General features: G+C 44.5%; 2 protein-coding genes and 1 pseudogene across 2 annotated transcripts in view; 1 reads left to right on the top strand and 2 right to left on the bottom strand.

The window, feature by feature from the left end:
- The window catches only part of ZNF263 (zinc finger protein 263), a 39,198-nt gene that overhangs the window by 1,008 nt on the left and 16,883 nt on the right, over positions 1–21,307 (top strand). The window lies entirely within an intron of this gene.
- LOC141573926 (pyrin-like) lies at positions 795–3,822 on the bottom strand (annotated as a pseudogene).
- Positions 795–14,873, bottom strand: MEFV (MEFV innate immunity regulator, pyrin). The gene is made up of 9 exons (XM_074346412.1): positions 14,409–14,873; positions 11,556–12,392; positions 9,672–10,051; positions 9,143–9,238; positions 6,459–6,689; positions 6,056–6,078; positions 4,417–4,532; positions 4,205–4,237; positions 795–3,856 (listed from the first exon to the last, which is right to left on the bottom strand). The coding sequence occupies exons 1-9, from the start codon at positions 14,842–14,844 to the stop codon at positions 3,825–3,827; spliced, it is 2,184 nt and encodes a 727-aa protein (XP_074202513.1). The 5' UTR covers positions 14,845–14,873; the 3' UTR covers positions 795–3,824.

The raw sequence follows: 21,307 nt of genomic DNA, 5'->3' as shown, positions 1-21,307 counted from the left end.
ACTTACCCCCCAAAATGGAATTTAATAACCAGTGAAAGAGCACTAAAGAGAATAAAGTTTAATGTTGAGGCAAAACAGGAAACTGGGGTGCCTTAAAGTAAAATATAAACTTATGTGATTGTTTTTAAAAAAAAAAAAACTTAAAAAACAAATGTCAAACAAGCAATAGACTGGAACATAATTGTAGTAGATAAGCCAGATAAAGAATTAGATAGTCCCAGCATACAAGGAGCTTTTGTCAACTGACAGAAAGGCTATGAAGCAGAGGCTGTGAAGTCATTCCACAGAGGAAGAAAACTGTATGGTCATTAACATTTGAAAAGATGCGTAGTCACTTCGGAAAGAGTTTGGCAGTCTTTCAGAATGTTAACATAGGATTACAGTAGGATCCAGCAATTCCATTCCTGTGTAGAAACTCAAGAGAAATGAAAACATGGCCACATGAAAACTTGTACTTGAGTAGCAGCATTATTTATAATGGCTGAAAAGTAAAAAACACCCTAGATGTCTATCAACTGATAAACAGAGAAACAAAATGTAGTGTATCCATATGACAGCTTATTATTTAGCAATAAAAAAGGAATGAAGCTCTGATACATGCTGAAACATGGATGAACTTTGAAATGTTGTGCTAAACCAAAGAAGCCAGGCACACAAGAGCACATATTGTGTGATTATTCTTTCGTGAAATGTCCAGAACAGGCAAACCCATAGAGATTGGAAGTAGGTTAGTGGTTGTCAGGGGCCAGGGGCAAAGGAGAATGCAAGTGACTGACTGCTAATGGGTGCAGGGCTTATTTTGGGGTGATGAAAATGTTCTGGACTTAGTGGTGATGTTTGTACACATTGTAGATATACTAAAAACCACTTTATTGTTTAAAAGTGTGAATTTTATGGTATGTGGATTTTATCTTTAAAAAACCCCACCAGACAGGGAAAACTTCACCTTACAGAAACAAATATTTAGTGCCTAAAATATTTATGAAGAAGTACTACAAAAAAAAGAAGTACTACAAACAACTAAGTTCAATATCTATATTCTACATAACAAGTAAAGGAGCTGTACCATTATTGTAGACTTGATAGAAGCAATTTTCACATACTGAGGTATGGGAAAGTCATTCTGTCTTATACATGATTTGGCTTGAACTTTATGCTGAATAGAACAGCCTGTGTTATGGGCTGTCAAACATACACTGTACATGTGCTTTAACCATTAAGAAAACAAAATACAGTTACCAGATTTTTTAGAGCATCCACTTTGAAGATAGAGACAAATGCCATTCCTTCCCCACCTGCCATGACGCCAATACTAGTACTCCTTTGAAAATAAGCTTCCCTTCCCAGACACCAAGTTCATGCTAACTAGCTATATACATGCTAATCTATCTCTTTTGAAACCTTGAAGGAATGTATGCCTGTCATGTTTGATGTTTGTTCCTTGTTCTGACAAGATATAAGACTGTGGTTCAGGCATCCAAAATAGAGCCAGGTGGCGATTGTGATGTAGTTTCAGACATGTGCCTGTATCATTAAGAACTTGAATTTTCTGAACTGTATCAAACTCAGGAATACCACAGGCCATTCTCAAAGCAAGGTCTGGTAGTAGCTGCCAGCTGCCAGCTGCAACCTAATGGTCTCAAGGTCTACCCTTATAACTACGCAACCATTTCATACCCCAACCAATCCTTACTTAAAAGCTCTTTTACTTCTTGCCGGCTTCAATTATAATTCTTGACAAACAACTTAGCTTTGTGGCTTTTGCTGTATAAGCCACCCCATTTTGTAGTCCGGTGGAACACATCTCAGGTGCTTCTTAAACCTGTGTCTCCTAGGCAATAGTTCTCAGTTTGGCTCAAATAAAACTCTTTTCTATTACTATTACAGATTTTTTGATTATGTGTGTGACAGAATGAAGAAAAAAATAGAAATTCACATGGAAAATTTCATAGTCTCATTAGCAAGTAATGAAATAAATAAAAACACAAATAAAACTCCATTAAATCTCTATTAAATCAGCAAAAATATTTAAAATGACAAACATTGCTTCGAACATGAAACATTTAAAAATCTTTTCCAAAGGATTGTATGGCCAACTACTGCAAGCGTTATCAAAATAGTTCACATTCTAGAACCATTTTAGGAAAAACAGTAGAGGAAATATGTGTATGGGGAGTTGATGGAAATACACACCATGCTGTTCATGGAAAGAGAAGGAGGGAGACTTGGGAACAACAAATGACCAACCATAGGGAACACTGAACAAATAGCATATGTGAACTGTGCCAGCATGTGCATTATGCACATAGAACAAAGCTCCATGAAAAAAGCAAAGCAAGTGTTTTGTGCTCTGGTGACAACCATGGAGAACCCAAGTCCAGTGTAGGCGCTAGTGTGGAGATGGGAAGAGAGGTTGGGGTAGGAGAGTTTGGAGTTGAATCTTCATTGACTCTCCTTTTCTCTGACATCCCTCTCTTTACATCTCTTTAAGTGGAGGATGATAGAGGAACATCTGTGAACTAGAACATCTCATATTCCACAGGCCCACAGCTTTGCAGATACAGATCAGGGGAGAATAATCTGACACTTGGAACATGTGTCAGATGTTTTTCTGACAGCAGCCCCATTTCCCTTGTGATCTTCTGTAGGGACTTGGGATCTCATAGTGATCGACTGAGTGACAACTGCAATTATGACGACATTTTCTAATGGATTTATTTATGAGGCTCAGCCAGTGCTCTTAAGAACCACAGTTCGTTAATCCAAGTACAAAAATGATTGATGACAATCCACTCTACTTGTTTTTTCCTTAGGCTTCCGAAGTACTCAAGACAAGGGAGGATAGAATGAGGGAACAAATCCTTGTTTGGGGGGCCTGAGGGCGAACAACAGTGGGCTCTCTGACTCAGGAGCATCTGTGGGTGCTAATTCATACAAGGATTTATAAAGCAACATCCATGTGCTTCCTTCTCTGAAATCCATGGCAGGGACTATTCTCTTATTCATTATATTCCCCACAGCAGCCAGAACTCAGTAGGTGTTCCATAGTGACTCTTGAGTGTATGGATTCGAGATACAAGGCCAGGAGCCTGAAGAGAGATGCAGAGTGTTGGGCATTCAGTGAGGCCCCTGGGTGCCCACTGGACAGATGGTCAGAGGATCCAAGTTCTTCTCTCCATCATGTGTCCTGCAGCTAAAGATAGGTTGAAAGGGCCCAGAGGAAAAGAAGCCAGTGACTGTGTAGATGTGGGATTTACAATGTGTCACGTTGTAAAAGGAAGTGTCCCCAGCCTTGTAGTCCAGGAAGGTACCCACATGCCTCTTCAGTTTCCCGCATCTGGTTCAGGGGAAAAGTGGATGCCTGGTACTCATTTTGCTTCATCATCATCTCTACCCAGTAACCATTCTCTAGTGACAGAGTCATAGTCTCCTTCCTGCTGGTGGCTGCCTTGCAGACACCCAGGACCCACCTTGTCTTGTCTCCCACCTTCACTTCCCAGCAATGGTGGCTAGAGAGGAAGCTTAGAGAGCCCAGGGCAATGATTCAGCTATCAAATCTTTCTGGACTGTCAGGCAGATGGTCCCACTTTTTTCCAAGTCTCACACTCTTCAAGTCATCAGAGAAGGTGAAAGATGAGGTTGGGGTGGGCAGTTTCCGCTTCCAGAATTACATCAACTGCAGAGAGAATTAGAATTCCTGGCTGGAGGTCCATGGGCAACATCCCCACAGGATTCTCCCCATATCCGGGAAACATGGACAGGGTTGTTCTTCTGTAACATGCTGGGGGATGGCACAGGGACCCGGCAGGTCCAGGCCTCTCACCTCAGGGTGCCTGAACACCAATCAGTTCTGGAACTACAGAGAAAAAGGAGATGGGAAAGAGTCCAGAGCATTCCCATTCAAAGGGGCTAAATCTACCTTGATCCCCACAACAAGAAAAGGCAAGACCTCCCTCCCTGCTCAGGACCCTGCTGCTTCTGCTTGGATATAACCCCACTCCTCCCTGCAGCCAGGCTTGCCTTGGATACTCTGTGGTCTGGTGAGTTGACTCAGCCGATGACTCTGGCATAGAGCCTGTCATGGCTTTTCTCCCACCTTTGTTACAGGTATTTTTCTCTTTCCAAATTAATGCTCCAAAATCAATAGCCTAAGGGAAAACTGCATTAATCCCTGGCCAGCACGTACTACCCACACCATACTCACCACTGAAGGTTTCCATTTCTGAGCGCAGGGTTTCTAAAAGGAGAAAAGGAGTTTGAGTTAGGTTCCTTGGATAGGGATAGATCTTGAAGACCCTGAAGGCAGAGTCAGAATGGCTGTGGGAAATGCAGAAGGGACACCAGGGGCCTCTGGGCTACATGGATCTCAGGGAGAAAATGAGCAGGTGCCTCCCATCTTCCCCCAAGCCCACCTACCCAAGAAGTGCTTCATGCTCTTCTCCACAAACTCTGATTTCTGGTAGAGCAGGTGGATCCTTTCTTTCACCTCTGGAGGGGTGGTCCACAGCTCAGGGGCAGTTACCATCTTGGCCCTAGAAACAAAAGACAGTTGGCCTGGGAGGGCTGGAGCATGGGAGCAGCCCAAGCTCTCATGGGTTAGAAGTGAGGTGTAGCCTCCACAGGGCACACCCAGCCCAGCCTCGGCTTTGCAAAAAAAAGTTCTCCCTGGACTTCTGGCTCTAAAAACTGGTCCTCAACTTTGGCTATGAATTGGCATCATTTGGGGGGGTTTAGAAACCACTATATCAAAACCACAGCAAGTTTTGATAATGGCCCTAAAATGGTGCTGATATTGAAATGCTCAGCCCAGAATTACCTATATTGAATTAATTACACTTCCCAAATCTTTTTCTTTCTATTGAAATTAAAATTCTAATAAACGAGAAAAAAAACCCACAATGAGATACGACTTCACAGCCATTAGGATGGCTACTATTAAAAAAATAAAAAATAACAAGTGTTAGCAAGGATGTGGAGAAATTAGAACCCTGTGCACTGCTGGTGGGAATGTAAGATGGTGCAGCGCTGTGGGAAACAGTATTATAGTTCCTCAAAAAACTAAACAGAATTACCATGTGATTTCCACATCTCATTATATACATGCAGAAATTGAAAGCAGGACTCAAATATATGTACACTAATATTTATAGCAGCATTATTCACAGTAGCCAAAGGGTGGAAGCAACCCAAGTATCCACTGATGGATGAATGGATAAACAAAATGTGTTATATACATGTGATGGAATATTATTCAGCCTTAAAAGAGAGTGGAATTCTGACACATTCTACAACATGGATGAACCTTGAAGCTATTATGCTAAGTGAAATAAGTCAGACACAAAAGCACAAATATTGTATGATTCCACTTATATGGAGTAGTTAGAGTAGTCAAATTCGTAAAGACAGAAAGTAGAATGGTGGTTGCCAGGGGTTGTGGGAATGGGGAATGGGGAGTTAGTTGGTTAATGGCATGGAGATTCCATTTGGGAAAATGAAAAAGTCTGGAGATGGATGGTGGTGATGGTTGCACAATAGTGTGAATGTGCTTAAAGCCACTGAACTGTGTACATTTTTAAATGGTTAAGATGGTAAATTTTACATTAGGTATATTTTACCACCAGAAAAAAAACTTAAAAAGATTTGATGCCTGGGTCGTACTCCTGAAGATTCAGATTTAATTTGTCTCCGGGGTGATTGTAACATCCAGCCTCTTCCCTCCCCTCCTCTCCCCTCCCCTCCCCTGCCTGCTGGGCTTAGCAGCTCCACTCTGGAAAGTGCTTCCGTCCCTGTGGCCACAAGCACTTTTGCTGGAACAGTTTTCATGAGGCGAATTGCATAGGACACGGTCTGTTAGGGAAGTCTCTTAGGAAGCAGTGTTCACTCCTTCCAGTCTTCAACCCATGTTCCCATTCTCCCTACACAAATCCAGAAAGGCCTTAGGAAGCTGCAGGAGATGGGGGGAGCCTAGGGAGGAGTCACAGACCCGGGGTTGGGTCTGCCTCCCCCAGTGTTTCCTGCAGGACACTCAAGGAATCATCAGGGAGCCTCTTGGTACCTGTGCAGGGTGACTCCGATGTCCTAGGAGAGAAAAGAGAATTTCTCCATTACCAGTCTCCTCCAGCCCCAGAGTGTTAGCAAAAAGGGGTTCCTCAGTTCTAATCCTAATCCCCGGAGGTGGTAGCCCGGCCAGGGGCCTACAACACAACTGTACCCAAACTCTGCTGCTCTCTCCTGGGAGATGCCAGGGGAATCCCCTAGATACTGGACCACTCTGGGCTCCTGAGAGCTCACTGAAGGGGTCTGGGCACAAGAGGCATTGTGGGTCACCAAGACCATGTCCACCACCAGCCCTAAGGGACTCACCCACTGGCTTGGGCAGAGCTGATGGCAGTGCTGGGAGCCCATGTCATCTCACTGGGCATGGCGGACAGGGGAAGGCCAGGCCCAGCCACACTCACCTTCATTAGTTCCCATTCTGGCTGGCACTGCTTGGCCTCCAGCTCCCCAATCAGCTCATCAAGAAGGGCGATGTCCCTGGATACTCGGGTGCCATATGTCTCCCTGACCTGGCCAATGGTCTGTCCCAGCTCCTCCAGCCAGGCCACAAAGAGCTGCTCCTGCTGCTCTAAAAACTGGCACAACTGTTCCAACTGGTTCTGGACTCTCTGCTTCTGAGTTTCAGTTTGTTTCTGGGGAACAGAAGTCAGGGAGGTATAAGGTCTATGTGGTGAAGTGGATGTGTATGCCCAGGGAGAGCCCCCCAGAAGTCTTCCTCCTGGAGGTGGATGAGAGGCAGACTTCCTCAGCTTCTTGGAGGCCTGAATTCCAGAGAAGGAGGCCAAATAGGCCAAAACCTTCTAAAATAGGTTGGCTCTTAGAAAATGCCCTAAACCTGGTATTATGGGTTGAACTGTATCCCCTCCAAAATGTATATGTTAGAGTCCTAACCCCAGTACCCGAGAATATGATCTTGTTTGGAAATCGGATTGTTGCAGATGTAATGAGTTAAGATGAAGTCATAGTGGAGTGGCAAAATCTGGACACAGATACACACACAGGGAGAATGCCATGTGAAGAGACACAGGGAAAAGGTAGATTCCTACAAGCTGAAGAGAGAGGCCTGGAACATCCTTCCCTCACGGCCCTCAGAAGGAGCCAGCTCTGCCAAGCCCTTGCCTCGATTTCTGTGGTTTAAGCCACCCAGTTTATGGTACTTAATTTGGGCAGCCACAGAAACTAAGATACCTGGTGTCACCTTCTCCCCTTGAAAGCCAGCGTGAGGATGGCATATGTCTGGGGTTGTAAATGGACAAGGTTATGACCACACAGTCTCCAGGAGGGAGACTTCTCTCCACTCCACCACGGAGTCTCAATATGGCCCCGACTAGGGGCAGTCAGTCCACTTCTTTAAATGCAGGTGAACTTGACTTTCACTGCTCCTGCACGTCAGCCGTTACCTCTTCTGTCACCCTCTTTCTCGTTGTCACTGAAAAGCTTCTGGGGACATTTTAAGTGGCTCTAGGGCACCTTTCCTTCCTTCAAGGAGGGAGAGGGCCCTTCAGATCCATTAAGACTGGGCATAAGAAATCTCATTTTTGGCTTAAATGGACAGGACTAAGTTTTTAGTTCTTTTGAACCAGAAATGTCTCCCCACCTTTTATTGTGTTTGATGGCAGTAACATTGACTTTTTTTTTTTTTTAAAGAGGGCTGGTCAGTTGTCTTGTTCAATAGCTTATATTCTAAAAGTGTCTGATAATTTTGCTCATGATTAAATTCAGGATAAACATTTTGGGCAAGAATACCATATACCTAATGCTGTGGACTTTTTAGCACATTCCATTGGGAGGCAAAGACTGTCCAGTTTGCTGTCACCATTATTGTGATACTAGGACAGATCACTTGGTTAAGGAGGGGTCTACCAGATATCGCCACTGTAAAGCTACAGTATTTACTTTGCAATTACTAAGTAATTTGGGGGAATGAAACTTGTAAATATCCTGTTCTCTAAAGTCTTTCTCTAAAAATTTAGCATCTGTTGAACCCTGACAGTGTCAGTTGTGTAGTGGAAATTTTCTAATTCAATTACTCTTCTATACTTGTTTTAGCTGGCATTATGCTATAAAGAAGAGCTTTCTCTACCCCTTGCCTATGATTAAAATTTTTTTTTGATTATTGAAAAAAGGAGGAGGAGAAAGAGAATTCCTGAAAACAGCATCTCCTTTTCACAGGGGCCAACATCACTGTGAGTATCTTAAGGGAAGGCTGGACCCTCGTGTCTCCCTGGGTTTCCCTAAGCAGCCCAGGCTCCTGCCTTCCACCTCCTTGGGGAGCATCCCTGACCTCTGCTCTAAGCCACCTGGGATTATTGGAAAGGGTTTTTATTTTACTACAATTCAGGAGTTTCCCAAAGTCGGACACTTGGACCAATGCCACCCCCTCCCATCTGCCCTTTGTTATCTTCGCCTGTTTCCCATTGCAGTGTGGTAGGTCCCCATAAAAGTTTGGAACTCAGAGAGGGAGAAGAGATCCAATCAACACAAATGCAATAGACAAATCCAGGCTCTGCGGGGTAGGCTCCTTCCCATGCAGGGAAAACAGAAGCAACTTAACGCATCCAAGAGTCTGGACAACACCTTAACAGGAAGGCTGCTAAGGTGTACTTATTCAAATGTAGTTTTGCAATACCAGAGTTTAAAGAAAATGTCTACTTTAACCATCTGAATTTTAAACATCAATATGGTTTTTGTAAAAAAAGAAGACAATGGACAAAACAATTATAAAAACAATACAGACAAGTATTTAAAGTTGAAGAGTCTCTCCTCCTCTTTCCTCAGTCCCATTCTTCAAACACAGCTGTTGGCATTAGTTTCTCTAAACCACTTTGTGGTGAGTGTAAGAAAGTGTGATAGGGTCCTTGGAGATGCCCCTTCTTGCTGTGGGTGGTCTCCCTCTCCAGGAACAAGCTTGTCCCAGGACACCTGTTATCTCCCTGCCCCACAAGAGCAGATGATTCTAAATACATGACCAGCTCTGCTTCCCTATGAACCAGTATAGAATCTCAGTACTGATCACTTTCAGCTCTCTCCCTCCTGCAGGGGTGAACCCAGGCAAGGTCTGGCTACAGAACAGCCCTAGCCTTACCAGGAAGTTCTCTGTCTTCTTATCTCCCTGGGATCTCTGCTTCTCCCCAGATTTTCTCAACTCCTTCAGATGCTCCAGCTGCTTCTGAATTTGCTCCTGGAAAAAAGAACACTCATTGAAGTTTCAACTTGGCTCCTGCTATCTTTAGTTGGTGTCAACTCTAAAGGGGAAAACTTGCTTCAGAGAATAAAGCTGAGGGCGCTGCAGCCAAAAGCACAGGGAGGGGTCCCTAGAAAGAGGAAGAATGTATCTATCACACCAAGGGAAGCAGAGCCAAGAGGCAGTGAGATTTCTAACGACCTCTATGAGTACCCGGATTCAGCCATACCTGAAGTCAGATTCCCCTAGACCTCCAAGCTACATGAACCAGTAAATCCCTCTTTGCTGGCTTCATTTGTATTGTGTTTGCCATTTACAACCCAAGAACACTGGCTAATGCACCAACCTCCCAGGGTTGTTGGGAAAATGAAGCAGGCCCCGGTGTGTTCAAGTGCCCAGCAGAGAAGGGCCCCAATGCAGGAAGTCCTACCTTGTATTCCAGGGCGGCCTCCTCAATGGGGCGTACCCGGTGACCTTGGTGCTCCTGACTCAGCCTGCAGATGAGGCAGATAGGTTCCCCGTGGTCCTCGCAGAAGAGCAACTGCACTTGCTTCATGTGACGCTTACACTGTGGCAGGGACTTGGGACTCAGGCCGGCCATCTGCAGGCCTTCCTGCTGCTCACAACTTCCATAACTCTTCCCTGGGTGCAAGTCCTGGCACCGAGGGCAGCTGGGTGAGCAGCCGCATGAGGGCTCAGGATCCCCGGAAGCAATAGAGCAGTTGCAGGAGTTGTGCACACAGCTGCCACCAACAGGGTCTCCTTCCTGGGCGCGGCAAAGGGGACACACAGCCTTGTTCTGCAGCCTCCCTGGGGATATAGCAGTGGAAAAAAATCTGAGTGACAAACTCAAGTTGTTACCAAGGAACGCTACAAAACACATTAGAGAGAGAGAAGCCATGCCTGGGACACGTGAGTTCTCAGATTGAGGCCTCTTCCTAACTTGTCCTCCCCTGACTTCCCTCCAGTGAGGCAGCAGAGGAGCCACTGGGACTGAGAACTAGGGGCTAGATCTCATGACAGTCCTGAGACTTGGAATTCTTGGGCCTAAAGAAAGGCCTTTGGCTATAAATCCTATGCCTTCCCCCTGCACATAATGCTGACCTAGCAGGTGATAGAAAGACAGCGGGACATTCTGACTGGTGTTTGCTTTGTCACTTAAAACCACCCAGACCGCCCATAGCTTGAGTAGAGCTCCCAGGGGATGATAACTTGCTCATGGCTGGAACCTCAGCCTGTAGCAGAATCCCTGGTATGTGGTAAGTGTTTGGGTAAAGTGTTAAATGAAGGCACAGAGGGGCCACTGTTCACATCCAGGTTCAGAAAGCATTAAGTGACTTTACAAGGTTGAAGGCAACCCTGTGTTGTCAGATGATGGTTAACATTTTTTAGCAATAAAGTATTTTTAAATTAAGGTATGTATGCTTTTTAGGATATAATGCTATTGCACACTTAATATAGATTACAGTATAGTGTAAACCAAAAAGTTCATAACTTGGTTTATTGCAATATTCACTTTGTTGTGGTGGTCCTGCAATATCTCTGAGGTTGGCCTGTACATTCTGGCCAAGAAGATAAATGGAGGCATCATGAGCAGCATCTAAAAACTTCTGAAAACCTTTCCTAAGTGGCTTTTCTCCTTTGTCCCTCCATCCTGCTGCCTGGAACAAGGAGGCTACCATCAGAGACCATGACCTTGAGAGCAAACTCTCTGGAGCAGAAAAACCGCAGGAGCTTGGGTTCCTGGCTATGCACGGGGTGCCACATTTGTCCTGGACCACCTGTGTGTCACTTGTGGGAAAGAGAAACAAACTTCTTTCTTGTTTCATTTATGTTATTTGGCATTTCTGTCAACCTGTCACATCCTAATTTCTGCCTCTTTAGTAAAAGAGACCTAGGATTTTAGCCAACAGCTCCCTACCCGCCCCACCCCTGCCCAGAGAGAGGCAAACAGCAGAATCTCAGCTCCATGACATACTGCCATGGGGTACTGTGAGAAGGTGATACCCAGCCTTTCCCAGATGCTCAACCTGGGCTCCATGAAGCCCTTGGGAATTCCAAAGGAGGACTTCAGAGTATCTAAGAAATAACTCACTGAAATGTATGCAACATTCTGTGAAGATGTGCATATATGCATTTTTTTTTTCAGGATACAAGGCCTACATCAGATTCTCAAAGGGTTGAGGACCTCAAAGGGCACCCAGACATCCAGTGAAATAAATACAGTGGGGATAAAAGCAGATTTGTGGGGGAAACCTGCATAGGTCATCATTCCTAAGGAAGCCAGGTCTTCTAGATTCTGAGATCCTCTTACCTGAAGACGGATAGTCTTCTGGATCTGAAGGCTCGTGGAGCACACCGCCTACCACCTCCTCCAAGGTCTTAGAGGTCTCTGGAGCCTCAATTCCATTCTTCTCTGAACATACTGTGGATTCTGGATGCTCCCAGGTCTTCTTTCCAGCCAATGATACATTGGAAAGTGTATTCCTGAGTGCTCCTCCTTCCAGGGTCATGGGATGTTGTGGATTCTTGGATCCTCTCTCTGGAGCCCCAGTAGCCCCTACAGTCAGAATGGCCACTTCACGGGGAGTGGCTGCTGAGCCTGGATTCTCACTTCTCATTTTATCTTGAAGCAGAAGAATTTCTGGATTGAGAAATTCTGTCTCTACTGGAGAAATGGCAAATTCAAGACTTTTGGGTCGCTTCTTTCCGGAAGGTGAATATGCCTCAGATGTTCTCAATTCTCTCCTTCCCAGGGACCCAGCCAATGACCCACTGGAGAGTCCCTGGAGCCTTCCCGCAGAGCTGGCATTCCTGCGTAGCCTGACGCTGGAATCGCTCCCCTTCTCCCCCTGAGGCTTGCTGGGGAATGGGCCTCTCTTGGAAGACAGAGTCATGTTCCTGGCCCCTGGCTTGCCCTGCACATCCAGGACCTCAGTGCCTTTCAGGTCTCTCCGTTTTCCCTGAGGCTTCTTCTGGGGCCCCCTACCAGCCTCGGGCTGGATGGATGGTGGGCAGCCAGCCATATCACCACTTTGTCGCTGCTTGTCCCCTTCCAGGCCATCTGGTATCTTCAGGCTCTTGGGCTTAATCTCCGCAGAGGAATAAGGCATGGCTGAGCTGTCTGTGCCACCTTCTTGCATCTGATACTCTGAAAAGACAGTGAGATGAGAAGGCATGAAAATGTCCGGTGCTCAGGATCAAGGTTTAGGGCAAGAGAGAGGGGAGAATCCTCTCAGAAATTAGAGAAGTTCAGGACAGACTAGACAACAGTGGTCATTACCATTAAATAAGAACACACTCATTATTTGCTATCTTATTTCTGAAATAGCACTTTTCAAACTTTTCTGGCAGGAGAACTTGTTACCAATATAAGGTCTTACATGGAATTCTTAATATGTAAAATGAGTGAAAACTCCAGTTTATTGGTATACATTTGTGTGTGATTATAGGTGTACGAAACTCAACCAATAAAGATCAGCAGAAAAATTGGAGATCAGGGGTTATGAAGGACAGTTAAAACTTCAGGAAATAATTTCTTTTGGCTGTTTTTTTCTTTGGTTTCATGAGATGAAGAAAACCCTAACTCACGCAGATAAGTGTAATGGTGATTAAAAAAACTTGCCTGGAAATTTCAGGATACTGTTTAACTAAACAGAAATGACAGGAAAGACTGAATTCCAAGGCCTACATAAAAAGGAGTTTTAGTATATAACATGAACTATCACACTGATAGCCTCAAATATTTAAAAATTTGGTATATGATACATTTTAATATGAATGCTACTTTAATTAAGTTAAAAATTAATAAAATTTGAATCAAATATTTGTTAACATTCTAAAGAATCCCTGAGATATCTTCCTGGGATAAACTTTGAAAACCACTACTCTAATAAAGAAATGAAGATAACCTATAATTAACACCTTAATTTTTGGTGTGAAAAAGCCCTTATTAAAATTACTTTAAAGTTGCTTTAAACACTTTGCTGTTGGCTTTCTAGGAAGACAGAAGTTACAAAACTGGCTCAAGAACTGGTGAGAAACCCTGAAGATGTTAATAGCCAGATTTTAAAATACCAAAAATTAATTTAAAAATTCTACTCATCAGATTACACCAGACTCAGATTACGGTTTAACTTTATCACTCTTCCAAAGGCAGAGACTTTTTATGGTGTGTAAACTCTTCTGCCTTATAGAAAAACATGGAAAGCATTCCTAATGTATTCATTTCCCCCCCCTAATGTATTCTTAAAGTCTAGAAATAGAAGAGAAATTCAAACATCAAAGAATAGTTTTTTAAACTGATCACATATTAGCCCCCCACAAAGCTCCCCCAAAAGTCTTTAAAAGCAGAGATCACATAGGCCACATTCTTTGATCACAATGTAGTAAAGTCAGAAAGTAACAGCAAAAGGGCAGCAGAAGAAGATCAGGAAGGAAAAAAGGAAAGAAAAGAAGGAGGAGGGAGAGACAGGATGGAGAGAAAGAAAGAAAAAGAGGAAAGGAAGGAAGGAAAAGAAAGTAGAAAGTCCTTTTGAGAATTTTAAAATACCTTTGTGGGGGAGGGTATAGCTCAGTGGTAGAGCGCATGCTTAGCATGCATGAGGTCCTGGGTTCAATCCCCAGAACCTCCATTAAAAAAAGTAATAATAAATAAATACACCTAGTTGCCTCCTTCCCCTCAAAAAAATTTAAAGAACACTTGTAACAGGTGCTAAAGAAGGACTCAAAACTGAAGTCAGGCGGATAACAATGAGATTACCCATCAGCCCTGTTAATATGAGTGGTGGGCAAGTGCTTCTTGCTCACCCTAAGTTACTCGTCTGTAGGTAAGTGTTAATCACAAACGAAGTGAGGAATTCTCTGCCAACAGGCACCCAGCTCCTGCCTCTCTTGATCCTACCCCATAGTGAGAACCTCAGCCTTTTGGTTTTTTTTTTTTTTTTTTTTAAGCCTTTGGGAGCCTTAGTTTTACCCCAGCTCCAAAGACCAGAGAAGGGGAAAAGACTTGCTTGGCTTAAGTCACTAGGATTGTGGCGGACCTGGGACTCCTCACCTCCAAGTCAGGATGCACTGGTCTGAACACACGTTCCCCCTTGCACCTTCCACCCCACTCCATGAACAGCGAGTGGTCACACTGGGAGAGGAGGGGCATGAGGTCGCTTACCTGGGACAACGGCCCTGTGGAGCTCCTCTGCCAGGAGGTGCTGGTTGATGGCTCTCAGGACCTGCAGGGTCAGTCGCACGGCATACTCTTCCCCATAGTGGGTGACCAGCAGAGTGGCCAGCTTCACTGGCTTGGCTGTCTGGAGTTGGCCCCGGGGGATCCGGGAGTGTTCCCTCTCCAGGCTGGTGTTCTGCAGCTTGAACTTGAACTTCTCAAAGTCATAGGGCACCAGCTCTTCCAGGGAGTACAGCAGATGGTCACTACGGGTCTTGGCCATCATGTTGACCAAGAGAGGCTGGAGACATCTGTCCGGCTTCTGAGGGGAGCAAAAGCACTTTGGGAACAAAGGCTCTTTGTCCTGGAGCCCAGAGGGTGAGTGAGACGAGGCAGCTTGTGAAATAACGGAAAAGGCACAGGAAATGTTCTGTGTTTTCATAGGAACTGAGACTCAGGTTGTGAGTGTTTCATTGCTGGCTTATGTTCTTTTTCACAGATTCAGAGTTTTCCACCTGGGAGGGCTCAATTCCTTGCCAGACACGTGGTCGTTCAGCACCCCAGCTCTCAGTGACCCAGGCTGGACTGCAGACTTCTTTGTCTGGGATTGGAATCCAGATTCTTGATCTTTGGGCAGGCAATCATATGATTCCCTCACTCCTCCCAGGATACAGGGATGTACCGGGAGGAACGGAGCCCCTGGTCCCATGGAGAGGACCATGATGAGGGTCAGCCCCTCTGGCCAACTGTTCTCCTCCAGACTCTTGGGGTTTTATTGACCCTCTGGAGTCAATGACAGGGGAATGGGGAGCAGCAAATACAGCCCTGCAAGCTTTGCCCTTCCCTGCCCAAAAAGGCAGGTGAAGCCAGAAGGACACTGCCAGGAGACATCCCTGGTGTCGCCCCTGTACAAGTAGCTCCAGTCTGGTACTCACAGCAACACGAAGACCTCAGAATGCCATGCCTAGGACCACCATCCTGATTTGTTTGTCCCAGCGCCAACTCTGCCACAGCTTACTGGGAGCAGACTCTGGAGGGAGAGCGCTCATCCATGCACATTTACTGAACACATATTCTGGACACTCCAGCCAGGATGCTGGAGAAACAAGGGTGCCAAAGGCATAGGCGTTCTTCGGAGCTCACAGCTTAGTGTGAGGCCCCAGTGGTGGCTCCAAAGCTAATGGATGTTGTATGGGGGGAGCTGACTTCTTTCTCCATTAACTGCCCTGTCTTTCTGCTACGTTGATTTTGACCCTCAACTTTTTGTTTTGAAAAGTTTCAAACCCACAGCCAAGATGAGAGCAGAGTACAATGAACACTTAAATACCCTTTACCTTGGTTTGCCAACCATTTATATTGTATAATGTTTAGTGATTCTCTTTCTCTCTCTCACATGCACGTACACGTGGACACACTTCTTTGTTTTTTCTGAAGAATTTGGAAATAAATTGAAAACATATCAGATATCACTCCAAATACCTTAGATACCCTACATAATAAGGATACAAGAATATTATTTTAAATACTCACAATACTGTTATCACATTCAGGAAATTTAATATTACAACACTGCAGTCAGTCCATAATCAAATTCTGCAATTGTCCTGATAATGTCTTTGATAGCTTTTTTTTAAACCCCCAATCCAGGATCCAATCAGAGATCATGCATTACTTTCGGTTGTCATGTCTCTGTAGTCTCTTTTTATCTAGAACACTTTCACATCCCCCTTACCTTTTAAAATTCTTTCAAGACATTAATGTTTTTGAAAAGTCTGTTCCAAGCAGAATGTCCCTCAGCTTAGACTTGTGTGATTGTTTCCTCATTATTGGCCTGAGGGTACATCCACGTATCTTTGAGATCTCTCCATTGTAAAAGGTCATTTTTTTCTGTATAATAAGTAACCTGGGTGTGTGGAAATGCCCTGTTCTCTCACAGTCTTTCCTCCCATGGTTTCATTCATTGATGATCCTTTCCTAAATCAGTTGCTACAATGGTGGTTGCAAAATGGTGGTATTTCTATCACTTAGTTGGCATCATTTATGTATCCTGGTTTAAACTTTCTTTCTCATGACGTGTTTGGCTTACAGATGTTTTGTTGGTAATACAGTTACCCTTCAACGGTGATTAATCTGTGCCCGACAGAGTTTGCTTTATATCCATTATTTCCTAAAATCTCTGCAGCACCCCTTCAGTATAGAATTCATCATTGCCACTTCCACCCAGAATTAGTGGCTTAAAGACTTGTCCAGAGCCAGGGTTCAAACTCACTCTATTAACCATTTTGCTATATTGTCTCCTGCATGATAATACTTTGTTATTTCACTGTTCATCTCTAACCACAGATGTCACCTTGTCACCAGTGAGGCTCAAAATGGGCCATGCTGACCATTCCCATAGGTCAGTTACAACATGCTCATGCCTGGCTGAACAAAACAGCTCTGTATATGAGCAACCTGGGATCAAGGCTTCCATGAGTTGTGGCTGGTAGAATTTATTTTAATGTCTGATGGGTCCACGTGCTTTATATTTTACAGAGTAGTCAGTGTTCTGGGTTTAACAGCTGACAACGTCCAGTTCTCTGGATGCTGCTGAGAAAATAACACCCAAACCTAATGTATTCCCTGAAAAAAAAAATGAATGAACCCAAGTGCACCTTGATGGTGCAAATGTCTGATGTGTGAAATTTTTAGTTTGGGCCAGAAGGTATTGACTGGGGTGTCTCTGGGGCCAGGACTTATACAAGATTCTGGAAGTCAACTTCCCACTGCTGAAACAGAGATGATGAAACTGTGCAATACCACGCAGGGTTAGTTGCGTTCCTGGGATCTCTGACACCATCTTGACTGGCCAGGAAACTCCTCTTAGCTAAAACTCAGGCACCTATGACAGACTTGGGGAGGAATTGGGCCTTTCCAGTCCACAGCAGGATATGTTGCAATTTCAGCAGCTCTTTTTGCAACAGGGGCAATTCTGTCACAGGGCCTTCTTGAAAGGCAGTGTTTTGATGCTACTGTTTGGCCTTTCTAGGTCAAGAGAGACTATATTATAGAGTTTCCACTTTTGAGATTCCAGTGATTTTTTTTTTAATGAAGAAATGTGAAAATAGGGTTATAGCCCTTTGGATTCATTTTAAATGTTTGATTTCACAGATAAAGTGGAGTGTTGATGGACTCTTCTTTCTTGTACCTCTGTGACCATGTGTGCCCTTATTTGGGGACAGGATAAATCTAAATCCAGTGCAACTGCTGCAAAGGCTTCAACCTTTGCTCTCCTCCTAAGTGATGCACAGTTCAGATACCCTGACCTTTACTCCACTCCTGGTCTTCAGGAGTATCTCTTTCTTTCTCTCTCTCTTTCTTGAAGTATAGTTACATACTTCAAGATTTACAACATTGTGTTGTTTCTGGTATACTGCATAGTGATTCAGTTATACATATGCTTTTTCATTACTGCCCATTACAAGAAATTGAATAGAGTTCCCTGTGTCATATAGTGCAGCCTTGTTGTTTATCTATTTTATATATAGTAGTCTGTATCTGATCATCTCAAACTCCTAATTTATCCCTCCCCTACCCCTTTCCTCTTTGGTGACCCTAAGTTTGTTTTCTATGTCTGTGAGTCTGTTTTTGTTTTGTAAATAAGTTCATTGGTGTCCTATTTTAGATTCCACATACAAATGATATCATATGGTATTTGTCTGACTTACTTCACTTAGTATGATCATCTCTACATCCATCCACGTTGCTGCAAATGACATAATTTAATTTTTTCATGGCTGAGTAGTGTTCCACTATATATTTTATATATATATATATGCGCCATATCTTCTTTATCTATTCATCTGTCAATGGACATTTAGGTTGCTTCCATGTCTTGGCTATTGTAAATAGTGCTGTTATGAATATTGGGGTGCATGTATCTTTTCAAATTAGAGTTTTCTCTGGATATATGCCCAGGAGTGGGATTGCTGGATCATACAGTAACTCTGTTTTTAGTTTTTAAAGGAATCTTAATACTGTTTTCCATAGTTGCTGCACCAAACTACATTCCCACCAACAGTGTAGGAGGGTTCCCTTTTCTCCAAACTCTCTCCAGCATTTATTGTTTGTGGGTTTTTTTTAAATGATGGCCATTCTGACTGGTGTTAGGTGATAAGGGGTATCACTCTCTATCACATTCATTTTTGCATCATTTTGGGATATATATATATAACTTTTATAATAAGAAAAAAGATAGTTTTAGAAGTATTTTATAATTAGCTTGGCCTCTAAGCAGATATCAGTCCTGTCCCCAGCCATCATCATAAAGTAGGTATATTATATTTGAATGTAATACATGCCTGTTATTAAGCGAATGGAAAGAACTGTTGGGAAGATTGTGGAAGAGTTTCTGTATTAATCTGGAATTGAAAATAATGGATCTCATTGTGACTCAAACTCTCCCTCATTCATCAGTATATTGAACTTTAAGGGAGAAATCTGAGACTTTAAGAAGCTAACCATTCAAGTTCAAAGTGTACTTCCAGGCAATGAACTTCCCACTAAGAAACATATTTTAACTGTGCAAATCAAGTTCTGGGACAACCTCCAACCTCCTGAGCAGGATGGGAAAGGAGGGAGAGGAAACCAGCTTCCCACGTGGGGGTGGTGGGTGGCTTTGACCTGTCCGAGGTGGTACAGTAATGGGGTGCAAGAAGATCAGCTCACCAATGAGCTTCGTTTGCAATATGGTAACCTTAAGCAAGAGGCTTTATAAATTATAAAGTGCTATACACATTATTTATTCTGATTGTTAAATCTAGATGGACGGTGATTGTTCATTTTACTCTCTATATTTTTCCATGTATTTAAACATTTTATAATTAAAATTTTTTTCCTGCCAATATATATAGGGACCCTACTAGGAGGCTGGCTTTTACCACCAAAGGCAACTGCTCTCCCTTACCCTCACCCTTTGAGGTTCGGTTTACATAATCCTGCCCCCACTCCCGCCTCCTCGTCCTCTCACCCCTGGCAGAGCTGACCTCTCCTGCCTGGTGCTCCGGTCATTCCTGCTCACCATCTTGCATTGAAACTGTTCATGAGTTTGGAAACTGCACGGAGTGGTGGGGGAATAGGAGACTCCAAGATCTAGGACCTGTGTGACCTAGGCAAATTACTCGACTTATCTGGACTTGTTTTCTAGTCTGTCAAGTGGGTCGTTTCGGGAATTCAATGAGGTAATGTTTGCAAACGCGCCTGGCACCGTAAGAGAAGTACCCGCTTCATCATTTGGTGTTCCGACGCCTGGCACGTGGTGGGCACTGTCCGTGGAGGTGGACGGAGATCCCTGCCCCAGCATGAGCATCACCTCCAGGACCTCTTCTGCCCAAACACCGCGGTTCCCGACCGCTGTACCCCGCTTAAGCGCTTGGGGCAGGAAGGCGACAGGTCTCACACTGGACAGCACCTCCCTGGGGCAATCGCTCCAAGGGGAAGCGGCTTGGGGCAGGAGAGGTTTGTTTGCTGGAAAAACGGCCAGAGGATAAAGGGGAAATGTCAGCGCAGGGCACAGACAGGCAGGTAGGCGCCGACGTCCAGGACCCCGCCGGGCTTGCGGGAGGAAGGGAAACCCCCACTGAGCAGGCATTATTGCGTAAGACGCTGAGAACTACACCTCCCAGCGGGCCCTGGGAGAACGCGGCACCAATCGGGGGGCGGGTGGGCGGGCTCACGGCCTCCTACGTCTTTAAGAGGGCCCTGAGCCGCGCCGCCGTTTTGCGGATTGGCAGCTCCCTCGGCCTATAGCTGCTTTCTGCCATAGCGGCCGCTCTCCCTGCTCCGAGGAGGAGAGGTTGTATCCGCTAGTATACTGGGCCCAGCGTGGTCAAATGGAGTCAGCTCCCATCAGGACTAGCTAGCTTGGGTTCTCCGGGGCCGCAGTGGGGCCGTAGATCCCTAAAGCCTTCTGCCCCTGATGAGCGTGTGAATCTCGTTGACTCATGTTTACGGCAAGTATTTACTGAGTGCCTATTATATTCCACTTACTGTGTCAGGCGCGAGGATGGTCAGGTCAGGCGGGATCCCAGCCTCAAGGGGCTTGTCTCCTGGGGTGGAGAGAAATGGGTAAACGGTAACTGCCATTCATGAGAAGACCTGTAAAAGAAGTGGATCACTGGGCGCAACCCCTGCACTGCCGTCCTCTCGGTTCTCACTGCCTCTAGGAACCCTGAAATACAGATTCTTAAACTCTGTATCGTGATTCTTTGAAAAATCGAGTGGAATGCTATTGGCCATAGGAATAGTGTTTTGTTCTATTTTGTTTCCCAGGGAAAAAAGCAGATACATCTCCAATTTCTTAGGTCATTTCAGGGGATTCATGGACTTCCTGAAGTCCACGTAGAGAAACCTTGCAGGGGCCTCTAAGGCATAGACCCCCACGTCAGCGAGGGCAGCCCCTACTTTTTAACTGTTTTACGTATTTCACCTTCAAGAAAGATTTCCCTTCATCTAAATGTACTGCAGGAAATGGAAAAAGAAGAGACTGCCAGGTAGATCGTGTAGCTGTAGCTGTATTTCTAGTTCCAATTTTCTATTCGTGCTAAGTCCATCAAGACTACTTTCTAGTCTCAGGTAAGCATAACCAGACTAAATTCACCAGCATGGTAGTGTGAGGAGCACCTGCTTATTACTCATATCCTTGTCATTCTTATGGAACAGTTCCCTGCCTGCCAGACTTGCCAATTAGTTAGAAACTGTGAACAGTTTAAATAGCTGTCACCAGAGGACTGCCCTAGTAAATTGTGGTGACTCCATTCCATGGGCTGCTCTGCATCCGTTGAAAACAATGTGCTAATGTGCCAAAATGGTCAGTATATATTGTTAAATGAGACAAGCACGTTTGTTGTACAATGTGATAGTGTAAT

The sequence above is a fragment of the Camelus bactrianus genome, chromosome 18, assembly GCF_048773025.1.
Source record: "Camelus bactrianus isolate YW-2024 breed Bactrian camel chromosome 18, ASM4877302v1, whole genome shotgun sequence".
Classification (NCBI taxonomy): Eukaryota; Metazoa; Chordata; class Mammalia; order Artiodactyla; family Camelidae; genus Camelus; species Camelus bactrianus.
Note: the sequence above shows the minus strand (reverse complement) of the source record. Positions and strands in the feature narration are given on the sequence as shown.